Raw genomic sequence first — 21,819 nt, 5'->3', positions numbered from 1 at the left:
TTTGGGGGTGGAGCCAGGAGACTTTGGGGGTGGAGCCAGGAGACATTAGGGGTGGAGCCAAGATCAAGGCTGTGACAAGCATAATTGAACTCCAAGGGGAGTTCTGGCCATCACATTTAAAGGGACGGCACACCTTTTCAATGCCTTCCTTCCATAGGAAATAATGAAGGATAGGGGCACCTTCTTTTGGGGCTCATAGAATTGCATACCCTGGTCCAATCCTTTTGAAACTTGGGGGGTCTTTTGGGGAGAGGCACTAGATGCTATACTGAAAATTTGGTGCCTCTACCCCAAAAAACAGCCCCCCCAGAGCCCCAGATAGATCAATTTGCCATGATTTTCTATGGGAATAAATCTCCATAGGGAGTAACAGAGTTCCCAGAAGACATTTCCCTCCCCTCCCCCCGCTTTCTGACGACCCTGAAGCGGGGGGAGGGCCTCCAAACCGGGGGATCCCCTGCCCCCACCTGGGGATTGGCAACCCTAACTACAACAGAGAAACACACATAATGATAAAGCTCAGACCGTAAGATCATTGATGCTACTACTTGTAGCTATACAAGGGTATCTGAAGGGGTATGATGGCAGCCATTGGAAGGTGAAACAACCAAGTGGCTCAGAAGTTGGTGCCGCTAAATTTAAGAGGACTTACCCTTGAGTAAGCACACGGAGGGCTGCGGCAATGACAGCATCCAGGCCCTTGTGCTGTAACTTGTCTATTGCAGACTATGGCAGACAGCTCCAAGTGGATCACCCCCACCTAGGGTTGCCAATCCCCAGGTGGAGGCAGGGGATCCCCCGGTTTGGAGACCCTCCCCCCACTTCAGGGTCGTCAGAAAGCAGGGGGAGGGGAGGGAAATGTCTTCTGGGAACTCTGTTATTCCCTATGGAGATTTATTCCCATAGAAAATCATGGAGAATTGATCTGCAGGTATCTGGGGCTCTGGGGGGGGGCTGTTTTTTGGGGTAGAGGCACCAAATTTTCAGTATAGCATCTAGTGCCTCTCCCCAAAATACCCCCCAAGTTTCAAAAAGATTGGACCAGGGGGTCCAATTCTATGAGCCCCAAAAGAAGGTGCCCCTATCCTTCATTATTTCCTATGGAAGGAAGGAATTGAAAAGGTGTGCCGTCCCTTTAAATGTGAGGGCCAGAACTCCCTTTGGAGTTCAATTATGCTTGTCACAGCCTTGATTTTGGCTCCACCCCCAATGTCTCCTGGCTCCACCCCCAAAGTTCCCCAGATATTTCTTGAATTGGACTTGGCAACCCTACCTCCATCCCTCCCCCCCAAAAAAAATTTTTTAGCGTCTCTGGTCCTAGGCCTGGAAATACAAATTAGAAACCGCCTCCAGTCCAGAGCCTCTGAAATAAAAAGTCAATAAATAATATCTCAGCACATACTTCAGCGCAAGAGATGTCAGAAACTACCAGTCCCAGAATGCACTGCAGCATAGTAGGAGTTATTGTAGACTCTGCCGCGATGCATCCTGGGAATGGTAGTCCAAGCAGTTTGCGAGACAGAAAGGTCTTTCGGTCCGGCGCACCTTATACTGTAAGCGCAGGAAGGTAAGGGACGCGGACATAGCTGCTAAAGACTTAAGGGTGGGTTACTTCGGGTGGCTTGAGATTTATGCTTTAGAGCGCATTGCTATTTACAACCCAGCACAAAGCGAGCTAAGCTGAACTTTGTCCGTCCAAACAGACATTTCCTCCCACAAAAAATCCCTAATTGGCTGGCTATGGCTGCCCCCTTGTGGAGCGCGGAGGCAGAAGCTTCGCATTCTCCCCGTCACAAATTGCTTCGAGCCACACCCCTTTATTAATGCTGGAGCGGCCGCCCTCCATTCAGCTGATGGCACAGGCGGAGGGGCTTGGGGAAGGAGCTAGCATTCCGCTCGTAGTCTCCCTCCGCCGCTGTTTATGCTTGGTTGCAATTTGCAGTATTTAATGGAGACCTCGGCTGCTGTTCTCTTGTAATTTACAGAAGAACACCAAGTTAGGAACATAAACCGTCATATTAGACACGGAGAGGACGTTTAATACAGCACGTTTAATAGAGACGTTTAATGCAGAAATTCGGAGACAGCAGCAGAACTTAAGTGGAAGAGCGATAAATGGAGCACAGGGTTGTGCTCTGTGGTTAGGGTTGCCAATCCCCAGGTGGGGGCAGGGGATCCCCCAGTTTGGAGACCCTCCCCCTGCTTCAGGGTAATCAGGAAGGGGGGGGAAATGTCTGCTGGGTAATCATGATTCCCTAAAGAGGCTTATTCCCATAGAAAATAATGGATAATTGATCCATGGGTATCTGGGGCTCTGGGGGCTCTGTTTTTTGAGGTAGAGGCACCAGATTATCAGTATAGCATCCCGTGGCTCTCCCCAATATACTCCCTAAGTTTCAAAAAGATTGGACCAGGGGGGTCCAATTCTATGAGCCCCAAAAGAAGGTGCCCCTATCCTTCATTATTTCCTATGGAAGGAAGGCATTTAAAAGGTGTGCGGTCCCTTTCAATGTGATGGCCAGAACTCCCTTTGGAGTTCAATGATGCTTGTCACACCCTTGCTCCTGGCTCCACCCCCAAAGTCTCCTGGCTCCACACCCCCCCCCCCCAAAGTCCCCAGATATTTCATGAATTGGACTTGGCAACCCTATCTGTGGTCTCTGCTATTTTTGCTCCGGGGGGGGGGGGGGGCACAGCCCTACATCTGCTTAGTTAATGTATTGTGGAGGGTCTTCAGTAAGGGATTCTTACTTGTTTGTTTCCAGGTACTGAACCCTTACCCAAACACAAACAAACAAACAAAACCCTCATATGCACATGCTTCCTAATGTTAGTAATGAAATAAATGGCTTTTCCAAGAATGCTACTTGTGTATTTACAGATCTGTATCTGTTTGATTTACATATTTATCGGTCTTGACTGTCTTTTGCCTGCAAAACACAGGATCAGAGCAGTCTATATGTACTATTAAAATGCAAATCAATATTCTTGAAGAATAAAGCATAACAACTTCATGTCATCAGAATCTGTATTTCAAGGCTCCGTTAGTTCAGGTTCTGAACTTTAATTCTGAATTGTGTGTTACAGTGTACTGATGTGCTATATTACAAATTTGGATCCCATATGGATTTATAATTTATTCCAGATTGTTGCTTTGGGGGACAACGCAGATTGGGCTCGTCTGAAGCTACTGAATTTGTATCAAATGAGCATGTTCTGGCTTTTTCATCTACCAGCTCTTATTCTAATGACTGTAATGTGGACTTCTGTTCAGCTGCTTCTCATATCAATGTTTTTGTGTACAGGACAAATACATACGTTGTGATTTAATGTTTTCCTTCTGCTTTCCAGTTGTTCTTTGGCAATGTCAAAGGTTTGTGCCATTTTTGGAGGATCTCGGGGAATCGGACAGGCTGCTGCCCGGCTGCTAGCGCAGAAAGGATATTGTATAGCTGTTATTGCGAGAAATTTGGATATCGCTCAAGCCACTGCAAAAAACCTGGGAGGTATGTTCACCCTGATGTTTGCTCTTCGCACATCTCAGAAAAGGTGATGGAACTATCCAAATAAAATACCTTTTCTCGTCTTGAAGAAAATAGTGGCAAAATTATTTCAAACATTGTAAATAAAACCGTCGTTCATAGCATGAAATTGTGTAAATTAAGGATTTGGTTCTAAGTTGATAAATACTAGCTAGACGCTTTTGGCTTTCATTTGTTCCTGTTTATAATTTCATTGTTTTTCCCGAGTAAGGATTATGTGTAGTTTTAAAAACTGCATCTCTGCCAATATCTTCCTTTGCTTGTGAAAAAAGAAACATAATCAGTTTTGTTGATATTGATTTTTTTGGGACTGCATGCCAACGGATTGTTTTATGACCGTTTGCTTTTAACTGTGGTCTTCAGGAAGTTTATATTTCATTGTGGACTTTATTCTATCGCAGCAGGTCATCTAGCATTTCGTTGTGATGTCTCCAAAGAAGAAGACGTTCAAAATACGTTTAGCCAAATGGAAAAGAGTTTAGGTTATGTAAACTACCTGGTTAATGCTGCAGGGGTCAACAGGTTAGTGTCTGTTTTTAGTAGCAGTCAACAGTAACTTCTTTTGAAAATATCAAACGTGCAAGTATGACTGAGAGAAGATAGTGTGTTCATTTCTCACTAGAGAGTTAATGTATTGGTTTTATCTTGGAACGATAGGAAAAAATATATGCACAAGTTTGGCCTGTCTTCATCTTAAGAGCCTTTATTTTATTTTATTATATTTATATCCTGCCCTATCAGGCTCAGCGCGGCTAACGACAATTAAAACACACAAGAGTGAATATAATCACAACAACACAACAGTTAACAACAATACAACAGTTTATCAACTCAGAAGGTAGTCCCTTTGATTGTGCTAGCAGTTGAACATATGAACACATGAAGCTGCCTTATACTGAATCAGACCCTCGGTCCATCAAAGTCAGTATTGTCTTCTCAGACTGGTAGCGGCTCTCCAGGTCTCAAGCTGAGGCTTTTCACACCTATTTGCCTGGACCCTTTTTTGGGAGATGCCAGGGATTGAACCTGGGACCTTCTGCTTACCAAGCAGATGCTCTATCACTGAGCCACCGTCCCTCCCCAACTTACACTTACAACTGTAGCCTTGGTGTGATGGTGTCCATGGGTTGACCTGCACCCCCTGTGACTGTTTTGGCACTGGGAAAGGTGTAGCGGAGGGAACAAGATCACCTTCCCTTGATGCGGGCCTGAACAGGATTGCAGCGTTTTAAATTTCCAGGACGCTGTCATGTCTGGCTTGGCCTTTAGTCTCTTAACTGCTCAGAAGCTGAATGTGATTCTTGGGTATTTGAGGGCTCTTCATTTACAGTGTTCTCACCATCAATGAGGGGTTCTTGCAAAAACGTTAAAGCGTTACAGCAACTTACAACAATCACCGAGTGACACAGTGAATAAAGGAATGCAGGTAGAGCTTTTTAGGGTTCCCTGATCAAGAAAACAAAGCATTGATTATATTAGTCCTTAATGAGCAATGTTGATCAGACGCGCAAACCCAGAGTTCATCAGGCTTTACACTTCTATGACTTTGCAAACTCAAATGTTGACTGACTAGACTATATCATCAGTAAAATAAGCTAAAGCTCTCATAGTGCTTTTAGTGTTCTGCTATTGGATGGTAAAGAATTTTGCCAGAACACATTGTCCCATTTTGTTCTTGAGTTTAATGACAATTTTCCAGGAATTACTGGTAACCTGAGCCATGTTTTCAACAGGGATGGCTTGTTGTTGCGAAGCAAGGCTGATGATATGATATCCCAGCTCCACACCAATCTTTTGGGAACGATGTTGACCTGCAAAGTTGCTGTGAAGGGTATGATTCAACAGCAGGGTGGTGCTATCGTTAACATAGGTGTGTCTCCTGAAGCAAATGTGATTCTATTTCATTAATGCTTATTTGGCTAGAAATAATTTAAACGGTAGCGAAGGTTCTACTGAAAATGGTTTAACATTATTGGAAAGATTGGATACAGAGATGCCCTTGCTCACTTTCCTGGAACTTGGGGTGGGTGCCCAGAAGAGCCATAGGTGACACGTCAAAGAGCCACGAGTGATTGCTGAGCCACTCAGTATCACTGATAGGTTCAGAGTATTTTGTCAAACCGAGCAAATTCAATTTTCCTTCCCCCCCCCCCCTTTTAAATGACACAATATTGATTCTTGGACAATGACCTATAGTTTCTTGGGCTATAATGGGGGAAAAAAGCTTCAATTTTTTAACATTGTATGTCTAATTCTGAATATGGCCCCAGCATGCAGATCAAAAAAAAAAAAAAATCTGCACACTGGAACCATGGAGAGATGAGGAATCTTTATACAAATGTTTACACAAAAATCCATGAAGCCAGGAGGCTAATTTGTCCACGCCAAACAAGAAGTGATATATATAACATGTGGAATTCACTGCCACAGGAGGTGGTGGCGGCTACAGGCATAGCCGGCTTCAAGAGGGGGTTAGATAAAAATATGGAGCGGAGGTCCATCAGTGGTTATTAGCCACAGTGTGTGTATATATATATATATATATAACTTTTTTTTTGCCACTGTGTGACACAGAGTGTTGGACTGGATGGGCCATTGGCCTGATCCAACATGGCTTCTCTTATGTTCTTATGTGACACAGAGTGTTGGACTGGATGGGCCACTGGCCTGATCCAACATGGCTTCTCTTATGTTCTTATGTGACACAGAGTGTAGGACTGGATGAGCCATTGGCCTGATCCAACAGGGCTTCTCTTATGTTCTTATGTGACACAGAGTGTTGGACTGGATGGGCCGTTGGCCTGATCCAACAAGGCTTCTCTTATGTTCTTATGTGACACAGAGTGTTGGACTGGATGGGCCACTGGCCTGATCCAACATGGCTTCTCTTATGTTCTTATGTGACACAGAGTGTAGGACTGGATGAGCCATTGGCCTGATCCAACAGGGCTTCTCTTATGTTCTTATGTGACACAGAGTGTTGGACTGGATGGGCCGTTGGCCTGATCCAACATGGCTTCTCTTATGTTCTTATATGCGTTTAGGTGCATTCGTTGTATTTTTTAAAAATGTGCATTGAAAATGTGTTCAATGAAGGTTGCAGCTAAATCTGTATATAGTAACCCTGCCCTGTTTCTTCTGCCCATTCCAAGCATCTGTTAGGTTCCTGCTTAACTTTTTAAACTGACTCCTTAATGCATTTCACTGTAATCCATACTGTTGTTTTTTTCAGTGCACATTAAACCACTGATGCAGATTATTTTAAAATATTAGGGTTAAAAGCTCTACATTTATCAGAGAGCAATACATCGGTTGGGAAATGCAGTCTGTCTTGTAAGAATTCTTAAACCTTGGCTCTGCCTGCTATTTAGTTTCATTTCATTTTGTCTGGTTTTAGGAAGCATTGTTGGACTGAAGGGCAATTCTGGTCAGTCGGTATACAGTGCCAGCAAAGCGGGATTAGTTGGATTTTCACGCTCTCTTGCTAAAGAAGTAGCAAGAAAGAACATTCGAGTCAACATGATTGCTCCCGGTTCGTTCTGAATTAAATTATTTATTCTCTGAATATCACTTGGAATTTGACAGTTCCATATTAAGTCTAAATTGGCTAGTTACGTATTAATTATAATATAAAGTTACAGTACCAACAGGCCCATAACCAGAAAATCAGATGGGGGGGCCCATGGAATAAAATTTTGGGTGGAGGGGCCTCCCTGCTCTGGCAGCCCCCACTCTCTCCACTGCCGTTGCTCTGGCAGCCCCTGATCTCCCTGCAGCTCTGGCAGCCGCCCTCTGTGGTGCCTCCCCCTCCCTCCCTCCAACCCACCTGGTGAAACCCCAGGGAGAGCAGTAGCAGCAAGAACGGGGCCATGGGGAGAGTGGGGGTGACAAGAAAGGGGTGGGCAGAGCTTGGGGAATGCAGTGGTGGCGGCAAGAACAGAGCCGCGGGGAGAGTGGGGGTGACAAGAAAGGAGTGGGCAGAGCTTGGGGAATGCAGCGGTGGCGGCAAGAACGGGGCCGCGGGGAGAGTGGGGGTGGCAAGAAAGGGGTGGGCAGAGCTTGGGGAGTGTGGCCAGAACAGGGCTACGGGGAGAGTGGGGGCCGCAAGCAAGGGGTGGGGAGAGTGGGGACAACAATAAAGGGGTGGGAAGAGCCGTGGGGAGAGTGGGGCTGCAAGAAAGGGGTGAGGAGAACTCAGAGAGAGCAGCAAGAACAGGCCGTGGGAGAGCGAGAGCGGCAAGGAAAGGAGGGGCCATATAGGTAAAAGGGGGGGTTGGGTGGAGGGGCTGGGCCTCCGAGCCCCCTCCCGTAGCTACGGGCCTGAGTACCAACCAAGGCTGCTGACAGAGGGGGACTGTAAGGACAAAATATGAGCGTTCCAAGTCATCTGGAGGGCTTTTGAAGCCACCCTCATGGTCAGGGGTGGCCAATGGTAGCTCTCCAGATGTTTTTGCCTACAACTCCCATCAGCCTCAGCCAGCATGGCCAATGGCTGGGGCTGATGGGAGCTGTAGGCAAAAAAACATCTGGAGAGCTACCGTTGGCCACCCCTGCTCATGATGTATCCAGCCAAACAGCTTTCCATTTATTTTAATAAAGTTCTGGCTGCAGCCACTAGGAGCACAGAGAAGTCTGAGCACAGTAAAAGGCACTCCCAATATCAGCTATCCTTTCTCCAGGACTTAAGCAAACTTGCCTAACAGATCATGCTAAACCCATCAACTGATCCAACAATGGACCAGGAAAAGCCAGCTGATGGCAGCTACACTAAATGTTGGCCTGCAGCCTGCTAACCAAGGTCATTTTCTATAACAATCTAGCTTTTCTGTCTTCCTTTCCTTGCACCCAGCTCAGCCAAATCTTGCAAAGCAGTAGTAAGAGCGTTGCAGCAAGATAAAGCAACTTTTCCCTCTCTTTTCCTTGATTTCTCTTCCTCTTTTCCACACTTTTCTTATTCATTTCTGTCTCCTTCCACTAATTTTTCTTTCCCCCCTTCCTTTATTTTCACTTTTTGGCCTTAAGACCTTCTTATATTTCTTGCTTGGCAACATAATGTATTTAAGAGTAGTATATTAGCAGACCTTTAGGTAATGTTATGAACAGAAGGGGGGGAGTGCCTTTTACTGTGCTCAGACTTTCCCCATGATCTAACAAACTTTCCCCATGATGCTTTCCCTCTTCTTGACCCTTTACATGTATGATAAAGGAACATTAATCTGTTTTACTGGCTATACATGTGGAACAAAAGTTACAACTCCCAGTTAGGCACTGGATCTTTAATCATTATTGTGCTGGTGGAATATCTAATGGTGCTTTGTATAGGCTACTTTGCTATATGGCAAATGATGTAAATAAAGTAAATAGATAAACAAACATGGACAAAAAAGCAATTCCGCTATGACTATAAATTCACAATAACAGCAAGCCAAGTGATTTGTTCATTTTGTTACAATATTTGGTTTGGATCAGGGTCATATGGGGGGGCAGACAAGATCTTTGTCCGGGGGGCATGGTTGTTCTGATACCAACAACCAATAGAGAATAGTCTGAAGGATTGTGACTGAGTTAAAGCCTGAGAACACATATTTTTGTAAAGCAACAATAACATCAGGTTGTGTGTCAGTATTTTCAGCAGCTTGTTCTATTATGGATTCAGCATCTCACATAATATACTTTTCATGTCTGCTTAGGAGTTGTTGAATCCTTTTTAAAAAAAAAAAGATTAGGAATACAGAAGTAGCTCTTCTACATGAAAAGGGTGCTGCTGTGTATGCGGAACTTTGACTACTTGTTCTCAATATTAGTTGTCCTTCGGTCAGGGCCGGCCATCCCACTAGGCAAACTAGGCAGTTGCCTAGGGCGCCGAGAGGCAGGGGGCGGCAAATTGGGCTCTTGCCCCTCCCTCCAGTGACCCAGGCAAGCACTTAACTTGCCTCCCTGCCACCGCTAGCCCCCTCTGGGCTGCCGCCGCCCGCCCCTGCCCCCCGGTGCTCCGCTTGCCTGCCCGCCGCAGCTAAAATTGTTGGTGCTCCACTCACTCCCTCCCCCTCCCCCTGGGGCTCACCGGCTAAGCTTACTTTTAGCTGGCGAGCTCCAGGGAGAAGGGAAGGGAGTGAATGGAGCACCGGCAGGCAAGCAAAGCACCAGGGGGGCAGGACACCATGTGAGGGGGGAGGGGGCGTAGAGCCATGGGGGGCTTTGGGGGGGCACCAGGCAGCAAGTCTTCTTAGGGCGCCCGAGGGCATCGGGCTGGCCCTGCCTTCAGCATGCAAGGACTTAAGATCTAATGCTGTTGACTCACTTCAGGCATGAACAAGCTTATGCATCTCCTGTTCCTTTTTTTCTTTCTGCCCTATTGTTCATGCTTTTTCTTTCAATTCAAAGTGTCATTTGTAGGGCTGGGCACAAACTGATTCATGAGCCAAAATTCAGTACAAACTTGGCCTAGTTTGGGGCCCCCAAACTAATGTTTGGGGAAGGCACCTTCCACGAATTTTTGCTGGATTTTTGTCTGGCTCAACTGTTTGGGCCTTTTAAACCTAGCAGCTGAGCAGTGTGGGTCTGCAGCTGACCTGTAAGGTTTAAATGGTTGTGAGCCATTTCACTGATCTGTTTCACTTCCCCCTGTTTTGAAATGGGGCGCACTTGCTTGAAATCGGAGAAGCAAAATTGACAGATGCAATAGCTGTTAGCCATTTAAACTTTACCATTGTGTGGATCCACCTGTCAGCTGTTAGATTTAAATGGCTTTAGGCTATTAAACCCATCTATTTTGCTCCCCTCTTCGAAGCAAAATAGACAGGTTAAATGATTGTAGCCATTTAACATTTCTGAGCAATCCCCCTCTCCTTTCTCTGTCCAGTTCAGTATAGGACATTTTGGACTTGATTTGGTTTGGGGGCCGGCCAAACCTGAATTTTTAGGTTTGTACCCATCCCTAATGGTTTGTACTTCAGGAAATTGAAAGTAAATCCATATGTGAGAGTGTTAAAAGGAATGCAAGGGTCCATGGCTCACTTCCAAATTCCAAAATAAATATTAATTGTATTCTTTTCTAGTTATAGAAATGTTTCTCCAATTTCTTCTGCTTCTGTGGATAATTTTTCTTCATGCAGAAATAATTTCCTAACTATAGATTTGCTGTAGTAATAGCAAGTGTTTCATCATTCTTCTTTCTAAAAGTGTAATTGCATTTTACCAAGCGTAAAGAGCTATAATCTATTTTTGTATACACAAACGGTTGCATACATAAAACAAGGAATAACTCAATTGAAGTTTCTAGCTAAATAAAGATTTTGTCTTGAACATTAACACCTTCTGACATTCCATCTTGTCCCCAGTAATACACTGAATAAAAGACTCTGGATGTGGGTATTTAACCAAGCTAACCTAAGGCAGAAATGCATTCACGTGCACTGTCTGTGTTCATTTTATTCATTTCTGATATTCTTTCGTTTTATCTAACCGGTGTTATTGGGACTTGCTTTCTGCTAATTGTATAGTGAACGGCAGAGTGTGTTTTCACTGATTATATTTAGATTGGAACCACTTAATTCTTTGACAATGGAAATATTTTGGTTTAGCTAAAAGGGTTCTCTTGTTGAGCAAAGTTGAAGGTATGGGGGCCCTAACAGTCTTAAGTATGGGAACTTCCCCCAGGGGCGGTTCAAAGTTTACTTTTTCCACAGTCCATCCTTTACATACTGTAAAAATGGGAATGGGTTTTGGGCTTGGCCTGTTTGTGGTAGTAGTATCCAACACAACCCTGTCCTGGGAGATCATGAATTTATTTGGACACAGGAGCTCCCTGACTTTTGCACTGTAAACCCCTAGCTTAGTTATCTTCTGGTGCAGTTGTCTTCTGGATATGGAAAGCATACAAGGCTGCTTGCCCTATCTTATCATACATAGAGGTTGGCATGATGAAGGTGAGAAATGACAGCTCGTCAGGCTGGGATGGGGTGGGGGTTCTTGTGTCAAAGAAATCCATGTTGCCTTTAGTTTTTGCTTGTTTTGATACATTTTTAAAGTATATCTTACTAAAGATCAATAATGAGATATTACCAAGAAAACTCAGTTTCATCCACATCCAGTTTTACTCACATTGGTCCTTATTTCAAGAAACTTCAGATGAAGCTGAGTATACAATAGGGTTGCCAAGTCCAATTCAAGAAATATCTGGGGACTTTGGGAGTGGAGCCAGGAGACTTTGGGGATGGAGCCAGGAGACATTGGGGCGGAGCCAGGAACAAGAGTGTGACAAGCATAATTGAACTCCAAGAGAGTTCTGGCCATCACATTTAAAGGGAGAGCACACCTTTTAAAATGTCTTCCTTCCATAGGAAATAATGAAGGATAAGGGCACCTTCTTTTAGGGCTCATAGAATTGGACCCCCTGGTCCAATCATTTTGAAATTTGGGGGATACTTTGGGGAGGGGCACTAGATTCTATATTGAAAATTTGGTGCCTCTACCTCAAAAAACAGCTTCCCCAGAGCCCCTGAAACCTCCAGATCAATTCCCCATTATACCCTATGAAAATCGATCTCCACATAGGGAATAATGAAGACGTTTCCCTCTTCACCCCGCCCCCCCCCCATTTCTGGCAAATCTGATGCAGGGGACTGGCCTCTCTACTCACGAGTTGCTGCCAGCTTCTCACAGCAACACAGGCACACCAGCTGGGCACTTTATGGCATGGAATAGGAAGCCAGCAGAACTCACTCACCTCCGGAGGTGCAAAGGCACATGGTCCTTTGGGGGCGGGGCTGGGCTCCCCTCCCTTCACCGGCCAGCTGACTGGGGGCAGGAAGCAGCCTGAGAAAACCGAAGAGCTCTGGCTGCTGCGATCGGGGCTGGGTGGGAAGGGCTGCCATTCTCCCCCCTCCCGCTTTCCCTTTTTTGGCGCGCGGGTGGAGGAGGCTCCAAATCGGGGGTCTCCAGGCCAGGCGGGGGATTTGGGAAGCCTAGTATACAAACAAACTTTCAATTCTCTGTTATGCAGACTGTAGTGTATAAGTTTTGGCAAATTGTGACACTGATTCTCAGGAAGCTGTGCAGGTGTCGCTGGAGCTATGTCAGGATTTTACTAATTTTTTTCTTCATAACATTCCCCCACTTCTCTGTTTAGGTTTCATTCATACGGATATGACGGCACATTTGAAAGAAGATCAGTTGAAGAAAACGATTCCTCTCGGAAGGTTTGGGGAACCTCAAGAAATTGCCAACGCAATTGTATTTCTTCTGGAGTCTCCTTACATAACAGGACACGTTCTGGTTGCAGATGGAGGTTTGCAACTTATGATTTAAAATTTGTAACAGCGCAGTTTTGAATTTGGGGAGAATAATTCAGCCACCTGGCTAAATGGAGGATGATACAAAGAAGTACAAATGGTTGGTTGTCTGGAAAACTTTAAATAATAATAATAACTTTTTATTTATATCCCGCCCTCCCCGCCAAGGCAGGCTCAGGGCGGCTTGTATTATTTATTTATTTATTTATTTCATTTATATCCCGCCCTCCCCCACCACGGCAGGCTCAGGGCGGCTAACAACATTCTACAATCATACAATAACAAGTAAAACCTTAAAATTACAATATAGAGCAATAAAACATTAAAACATTAACTTAAAACCAATCCAGTAATACAGTTGTGATGCGGTATAGATCTTTAGACCGCATTGGTGGACCCTTGGTTACCGTTTTTCCTAGCAGTCCGAGTATGCTAATTTAAAAAGGGTGGTCTTGCAGGCCCTGCGGAACTGTTCAAGGGAGGGGTGAAGGGAGGGGAGCCCAGCCCCGCCCCCAAAGGACCATGTGCTTGCATTGCTTTTTTGTATGTGGATAACAAAGTTTTGCGCCTGTGACACCAAATGAAAAATGCGACTCCTGTATTCTGTGAATGTGTGAATGATAGACACTGAGAACTGTATTTTGGAGAGTTGGTATATGAATATTCTAAACAGCCTATTTTTTTCCACTTTGTTTGCATAAAGATATGACATTGTATTCACAATTATGCCTCATAGGAAGGTCGAAGCGTTCTATTCAGAATGGCAAAACAATCTGACAATAAAGTACTTAAAAATAGTCCAAGGCTGTGTAAGAGCACTTGCAGGATCATGACTGATTCTTAACAAGGAAAAATATATATAACACTAATGCTGATAGTTTTGATTAGGGTTGCCAAGTCCAATTAAAGAAAAATCTGGGGACTTTGGGGGTGGAGCCAGGAGACATTGAGGGTGGAGCCAGGAACAAGGATGTGACAAGCATAACTGAACTCCAAGGGAGATCTGGCCATCACATTTAAAGGGACAGCACACCTTTTTAAATGCCTTTCTTCCATAGGAAATAATTAAGGATAGGGGCACCATCTTTTGGGGCTCATAGAATTGGACCCTCTGGTCCAATCGTTTTGAAACTTGGGTATTTTGGGGAGAGGCACTAGATGCTATACTAAAAATTTGGTGCCTCTACCTCAAAAAATAGCCCCCCCAGAGCCCCCAATACCCACAGATCAATTCCCTATTATTCCCTACGGGAATCATTCTCCATAGGGAAGAGTGCCCAGTAGACATTTCCCTCCCCCATGCTTTCTAAAGGGGGGGAGGGCCTCCAAACCAGGAAATCCCCTGCCCCCTCCCTCTCTCACACACACAAATACTTACTAGATCTTCCTGCAGAACTTTGCTTGCTGTGAAAACGAAAGCAAAAGAAAGGGAGGGGCCGTTCTCCATGGAAACTGTTACTGACCCTTTCCAATGAAGCCCTTCCTGTTTCCTGCGCAGACTTAAAGGGGCACACATTTTACAAACGGATCAGGAGCTCTACAACAACATGAAGCCTACACGTATGTTCTCCCCCCCCCTCCACCGCTTCCAGATTTTTGGAGAGTGGGGGAGGAGGCTGCGAATTCAGTGGTCCCCTGCCAGTGCAGGGGGGTTGGGAAGCCTAATTTTGATGCATTATTCCATTCATAGTATTTGAAAGAATGATTGTGTATAATTTAAATGTGACACTTCATGGCTATCTCTTGAAACATAAATATTCACCTTTATCAAGCACTTCAGAATGGGTCTCTGGTTGACTTTTAAAAAAAATATATTCATTTTGTTGCAAACCATCAGAGATGCTTTGGGTGGGGGGGACTGCAGCGCCTTGGGAGTAGTTTTTAAGATGGGGGGTGGAGGAGAAAGCATCCATACCGATACTGTTCCCTGTATGCAAAGGAGCATTGTTTGCTTGCTTGTTTAGAAGCTGTGTGTTCTTCCTTACTGTAAGCTTGTCTTATATCTCCTGATCTTAATTAGACACTTGTTTATTGCAGGAAAATGTTTACTGTCTGGATAATACAGGAGTTTGGTAGGTAGCATGCTGTGTGTGTGTTATAGTACACGGATATGTTTCTCTTGAATGTACGAAGCTGTCTAGCTTACCCTTATAGTTCCTTTAGTATCTTAGGATACAGTTAGGGTTACCAGGTCGCCCTTGGCCACTGGTGAGGGATTGGGGGTAGGGTTGGCAGATCTAGGTTGGGAGATTCCTGGAGATTTGGGAATGGAGCCTGTGGAGGACAGGGACCTCAGTGGGGTACAATGCCAGAGAGTCCATCCAAAGTATTCATTTTCTCCAGTGGAAATTATCTCTGTAGCCTGGAGATAAACTGTAATTCTGGGGGATTCCCAGATCCCACCTGGAGGCTCAGATCCTTAGATACAGTTCAGCCTGCTTAGAAAATCTGAACTAATTTAACTTAGCTAGGTGTTCCCTGACCAAATTCTTACCAGTCCTGAGCTGCAATCCTATCCCTTCACAATCCATACTATTCCTGTACTTTGGTAGTTGTCAGACTGCTAAATTGATTGAAAAATGAGCTGCATCCAAATGCCAAGTTTAGATCTTTGTATGTAAATTATTTTAGAACTGCCCATAGCCTGTATAGAAATATGCCTTCAGTATCAGTGAGAAAGGCAGATTAGAAATGAAATAAATAAGTCAATGATCAATTCAAAAATGAAAACAGTAAACTATATTGAGCCCTGTTGATAACTACAGAATCAATATACTATTTATCGTCATGTAAGACATATCTGGCAATGTTGGAGACAATATTATTTGGAAAACAAAAATCTCCCTCATTCGCGCCCTCTGAATGTTCATGCCGAGAAAAGCCATTATGATCAGTAGTTTTAGCTCAGTTTGGTGTAGTGGTTAAGTGTGCGGACTCTTATCTGGGAGAACTGGGTTTGATTCCCCACTCCTCCACTTGCACCTGCTGGCATGGCCTTGGGTCAGCCATAGCTCTGGCAGAGGTTGTCCTTGAAAGGGCAGCTGCTGTGAGAGCCCTCTCAGCCCCACCCACCTCACAAGGCGTCTGTTGTGGGGGAGGAAGGTAAAGGAGATTGTGAGCCGCTCTGAGACTCTTTGGAGTGGAGAGCGGGATATAAATCCAATATCTTCTTCTTCTTCTCATGAACAGGTCTCCTTTTCACCTCTTGAGGTCAGTATAACTTAAAGAATAATATCTAATTAAGCTTATTTGAGTTGCTGGAAGTTACAAATGTTGTTCTGTATTCCATTTATGTCTTGCTTGAATTTTCAAAGGCTGATAAATACTACTGTGCTTTGAATAACTCGATGTTCATTTTAAATAGTGAGATTAACTCTCAAAGAAAAAGCATTACACTAAAATTCATTGGTATGTAGCTTTCAGATTTAATAGTGTAAAAATGAATATAAAAAAACTAATTGAGTCATTTCATGAAGTGAAAATGATTGCATTGGAATTAATGAGCAAGTCTGCGTCACTCTGCAGGACTGTGCCAAGTACACAGAATGTTACACAGAAAAGATTGTAAGACAGAATGAAAAGTATGTAATATCTTAACTGTTTAACCAAAAGTGTAACCAAAAGACAGTGTATTTTAATAAAAAAAAATAGATAATCTCAAAAAGTGACCAGATGAGGAAAAAGTCAAACATATAAGGGCAGGTGTGAAATTCTAGCAGGAGCTCCTTTGCATATTAGACCACATACTCCTGATGTAGCCAATCCTCCAAGAGCTTACAAAAAAAGAGCCTTGTAAGCTCTTGGAGGATTGGCTGCATCAGGGGTGTTTGGCCTAATATGCAAAGGAGGTCCTGCTAGAATCCCACCCCTGTATATGGGCAGTATTTGGCTAGGGTTACCAACTCCGGGTTGGGAAATGCCAGGTGATTTGGGGGGGTAGTCTGGGAGAGTGAGGTTTAAGTAGGGTTGCCAGGTGGGAGAGTTTAGTCCTGGGATCTGGAGGTCTCTTTGCACACGCTGCAATGACGTCAGCTGGAAGTGCCACCATTGTGCTGGGCACTCTATTATTTGGGGGGGGCTGTATGGTCATCATAGAGTTTCCCCCCAAACGATAGAGTATCCCTCCCCCCCCTCCCCGGTGACATGCCTGGCATGATAACATCATCACACTGGCCATATTGGGTGCAACGGAGCTCTTTGGGGGTGGGGCTCCCCTGCTGGCCAACTCCTTGCCAGTGGATTGGCGGCTCTGAAAGTGGGGGAGTTGCTACCCCTATTGGGGGAATGGGTACCCTAGGTTTGAGGTATGGAGGGACCTCAGTGGAGTATAATACCCCTAGAGCCCTCCCCGCAAAACAACCATTTTCTTAAGGGGAACTAATCTCTCTTGTCTGATCAGTTGTAATTCTGGGAGATTCCCAGGACTTACCTGGAGGTAGAAAGCCCTAAACCTGGTAACAATAGGTAAGGCAGGGCAGGACCTCCTATCATCCATGTACAGCTTAGTTGAATACATGGCCTGAGAGATCCCAAGGTTTTCTTTTATTTCCATAATCCCAGGCTGCAAAACAAACCTGGAATAAATGAGAGCCTTTAAATACAGACAGTAGTTTAATTTAAAGAAACACTGAAAAGTGACTTTTTAAAAAAGAGACAGGAAAGGCGGATGTAAGCACCATCCCACTGAAGTGAATAAATGGATTGTCATATTTCTGTAGCTTTAGTGTAGTACAGGTTGGTAAATACAACATGCAATTAATACCAATGCCATATCCTATGTCAGCTTCCCCACCAAGTCTGATGGATTGGCTTTCACTGTCCCTTTTGCATATCTGGAAAGCTTCCCGAACCGGGTTGGATTCCTCACTCCTCCACTTAAACCTGCTGGAATGGCCTTGGGTCAGCCATAGCTTTCGCAGAGTTGTCCTTGAAAGGGCAGAGAGCCCTCTCAGCCCCACCCACCTCGCAGGGTGTCTGTTGTGGGGAAAGATAAAGGAGATTGTAAACCGCTCTGAGTCTTTGATTAAGAGAGAAGGACGGGGTATAAATCTGCAGTCGCCTTCTTCTTCTTCTACAACAAAGTCAAATGGCAGAAGGAGAACAAAAGAGAAGACTTTGTGATTACACAGGTAAACATATATTTAAGCAGGCCTCGGATTCAGTGGGAGCTCACAGGAGCACAGCTCCTGAACCTTTCTGAGAGTTCCTCCTCCTCCTTCAGAGAGTTCCATCTCCTTGTCCATTGAATAGTAGGTGCAGCCGCATAACAATCCCTGGATGAGCTCCACCACCTTTTTTCCTACAAAACGACCCCTGTATTTAAGAGTATTACAATTCCAAGTAACAGGATGAATTTTGAGTAGAACAAGGAGAGGCAGAACAGTGAAAGTGGTCTCAGGAGAAAATATGGGTGATTTATAAACATGACAGAACGTAACTACTATCCCCCAAACAAGTCAAAAGGTAGTAAAAGGGTTCACCTAAAGGGTTTGTGTATATTCCATCTCCATTAAATAAGATGAATAAAACTGAAAAGTACTATTCTATGCAGGGGTCATTTCATAGAAAAAGAGGTGCCAGAGCTTATTAGCACAACTCACGTGCATAACTAATTTGCATATGCCACACACACCGCCGACATCACCAGAAGGTGCACTAAATTATATCAGCTCAGTATCTACCTTAAAATGCTTCTTGAATTACTATAATGGGCAATAATAGTGCCCTGTGGCGCAGAGTGTTAAAGCTGCAGTACTGCAGCCCTAAGCTCTGTTCATGACCCGAGTTCGATCCCAGCGGAAGCTGGTTTCAGTAGCCGGCTCAGATTGACTCAGCCTTCCATCCTTCTGAGGTCGGTAAAATGAGTCCCCAGCTTGCTGGGGGAAAGTGTAGATGACTGGGGAAGGCAATGGCAAACCACCCTGTAAAGTCTGCCGTGAAAACATTGTGAAAGCGACGTCATCCCAGAGTCGGAAACGACTGGTGCTTGCACAGGGGATCTTTCCTTTCCAATAAAACCTTTCTCCTTTGCAGTGTTCCCTCTAAGCTGAGTTAGCGTGAGCTGGCTTGCAGTTTCTTAGGCTCCAGCTCATTTATTTTTGTCTTAGCTCAGGAAAAATGGCCCCAAAGCACCATAATTTATGCAGTAGCTCACAACTTTAATACCAGTAGCTCCCAAGGTAGAATTTTTTGCTCACAAGACTCTGCAGCTTAGAGAGAACATTGCTCCCTTCATACTTTTCAAATTATTCTCCTATGTGATCGCAGTGGCACGATGAAGATTTCCATCTGTCTGCTTCATATGTTTTGGTTATTTTTCCTTTTTTAGTGGGGGGAAATATTAGAAAGTTTGTCAAATCTTAGAGTTCAGCAAAATTCTCACAGGGGGTTTGAACAATGGAGCCCAGAAGCAAGTACTTGGGGAGTGGGTAAGAAACAGCACACTACTCCTTATTTATGTATAATCCTGCTAGTTCTCCGTACTCTTTTATCTTAGCTAACAGCAATGGTGACACTTGAATCGGATTCTCCATTATGAACACTATATCATCTGCAAAAGCTTTGTATTTATAAGAGAATCTTCTGATTTTTAGACCTTCTATTTCTTCATCTTTTTGAATTTGTTGTAACAGAATTTCAAGGGTCACTATAAACAACAATGGTGATAGCGGGCATCCTTGCCTTGTTCCTTTACTCACTTTCAATTCTTTGGTAAGGTCTGCATTTATACACAGTTTTGCATAATAATAATAATTTTTTATTTCTATCCCGCCCTTCCCGCCGAAGCAGGCTCAGGGCGGCTCACAACATGCTGATCTGTATATATTGCTCTTGTCATTTTTATAAATTGTTCCCCTAAATTAATTTTTTCCATTACCGCAAACATAAAGTCCCAATTTAAGTTGTCAAAGGCTTTCTCTGCGTCGACAAAAAATAAGGCCGCTTCTTTTTCTGGGTGCTTCTCATAATATTCCACGACATTAACCACAGCTCTTACATTGTCCCTTATTTGTCTTTTAGGAAGAAATCCCGCTTGGTCTTTGTTTATAAAGTTGATCAAGTATTGTTTCAATCGCTCTGCTAAAATTCTTGTATAGATCTGGCTAAGATAAGTAAGAAAATGTCGGATAGATGTTGGAAATGTAAAAAACATGAAGGTTCTTTCTTTCATATGTGGTGGACATGTGAAAAAGCGAAAGAATTCTGGAAGATGATACAACAAGAAATCTCCAAAATTTTGGGCTATGACTTTAAGAAAACTGCAGAGACGTTTTTACTTGGATTACAATTAGAAAAATTTCCAAAAGAAGACAGGACTCTAGTTTGGTACCTGCTATCAGCTGCTAGGACATTATACGCGCAGCTTTGGAAGCAAGAAAAAGTACCGGAGAAATGAACTGGACCATGAAAGTTTTATCGTGGTGTGAAATGGACAAACTAACTAGAACACTAAGAGACTATGATTTAGAGATATTCAAATGGGAGTGGAGAAAATTTAAAGGATATATGGAGAAAACTTGGAAAGTAAAGAAACATTGGACAATTTTTTAGTAGTAAGAATATATACATTGAACTTTAGCAGTTAGAAGTGCCTTTAATATTGATTTTGAATTTATAACCTCGGGGAAGTCAACATTGGAGGGAGGGGGGATGGAAATGTCATATGGGTTAATGCGAGGGAAAAAAAATTAAGAAATAGTTAAGTTTTGTAACCATATGCTACCAATAAATTGTTTAAACACAAGAAACAGCACACTACTACAGCACGTAGGGATGACATTTGCATTGAGCTGCCTGACCCCAAGATCTTTTCCCCTGGCCGGTTGCAATCCAGTCCCAGAAGGTGGCAACCCACCCTCCCCCTGTTAATTCAAACCCATAACGCCGGTGCCAGTCCCCGGGGCTGGAAATCTACCCTTCCCCCCGGCAATCCGATTCCAGGACACTTGTAGGTTGTGTTGAGTTTCCTGGAAAATCCATTCCAGACTTTGCTTGCAGCCATTTCTGTGCTTCAATGTATTTCAATGAAGCCCATGCAAGTCAGTTGGCAATCTTGTCTCCCATTATATCCCATGGGCAATCCAGGCTCTCCCATTGTTTCCTATGGGCAATCATGTCATCCGTTTTAGTACGTCCCACCTAAAAACCAAGTTTTGAGCAAGGCTTTCAATTGTTTTTAAATTGTGCACCTCCCGCAATGCTGTAGTTGAGCTTAGGGTTGCCAAGTCCAAGAAATATCTGGGGACTTTAGGGGTGGAGCCAGGAGACTTCGAGGGTGGAGCCAAGAGACATTAGGTTGGAGCCAGGAGCAAGGGTGTGATAATTGAACTCCAAAGGGAGTTCTGGCCATCACATTTAAAGAGAACGCACACTTTTTAAATGCCTTCCTTCCATAGGAAATAATGAAGGCTAGGGGGACCTTCTTTGGGGACTCATAGAATTGAACCCCCTGGTCCAATCTTTTTCAAACCTGGGGGATATTTCGGAGAAAGGCACTGGATGCTATACTGAAATTTTGGTGTCTCTGCCTCAAAAAACAGCCCCTCCAGAGCCCCAGATACTCGCAGATCAATTCTCCATTATTTCCTATGGGAATAAGTCAGTGGCGCTCCAGATTTTTTTTTTTTGCCTACAACTCCCATCAGCCCCAGCCAGCATGGCCAATGGCTGGGGCTGATGGGAGTTGTAGGCAAAAAACAACAACACATTTGGAGAGCCACTGTTCCCCACCCCTGCCCCATAGGGAAGAACAGAATTCCTGGCAGACTTTCTGATGACCCTGAAGGGAGGGCGGATCCCCTGCCCCCACCTGGGGATTGGCAACCTTAGGCGTAAGCAACGTAAGCCCATTTTTGGCGGGAGGAGTGAAAGAAAGGAGGTGTGTCGTTGGAGCCCAACCGCTTATTTGTGGGCAACCAATCGGAAGGCTCGCTTGCTGGGTCACGTGGGGGAAGTGGTTGGCGTGCCCGGGGGGAGGCGGCTGA

The 21,819-nt window shown here is 44.3% G+C and overlaps 1 protein-coding gene across 1 annotated transcript; it reads left to right on the top strand.

Moving 5' to 3' along the window:
• The first annotated feature begins 3,349 nt into the window (after window positions 1–3,349).
• On the top strand, window positions 3,350–13,630 carry LOC132576641 (3-oxoacyl-[acyl-carrier-protein] reductase-like). The gene is made up of 6 exons (XM_060246007.1): window positions 3,350–3,506; window positions 3,944–4,064; window positions 5,276–5,412; window positions 6,940–7,074; window positions 12,673–13,021; window positions 13,354–13,630. Exons 1-5 carry the CDS (start codon window positions 3,365–3,367, stop codon window positions 12,849–12,851), a joined length of 714 nt encoding a protein of 237 aa, XP_060101990.1. The 5' UTR covers window positions 3,350–3,364; the 3' UTR covers window positions 12,852–13,021; window positions 13,354–13,630.
• Window positions 13,631–21,819: the final 8,189 nt, after the last annotated feature.

The sequence above is a fragment of the Heteronotia binoei genome, chromosome 8, assembly GCF_032191835.1.
Source record: "Heteronotia binoei isolate CCM8104 ecotype False Entrance Well chromosome 8, APGP_CSIRO_Hbin_v1, whole genome shotgun sequence".
NCBI lineage: Eukaryota > Metazoa > Chordata > Lepidosauria > Squamata > Gekkonidae > Heteronotia > Heteronotia binoei.
This window is presented reverse-complemented; position numbering and strand designations above follow the sequence as displayed.

Coding starts and splice junctions, on each gene's coding strand:
- LOC132576641 (XM_060246007.1), top strand. CDS start 3,365: ATGTCAAAGGTTTGTGCCATTTTTGGAGGATCTCGGGGAATCGGACAG. Junction 3,507..3,943: donor CACTGCAAAAAACCTGGGAG/GTATGTTCACCC, acceptor ATTCTATCGCAG/CAGGTCATCTAGCATTTCGT. Junction 5,413..6,939: donor TGGTGCTATCGTTAACATAG/GTGTGTCTCCTG, acceptor GTCTGGTTTTAG/GAAGCATTGTTGGACTGAAG.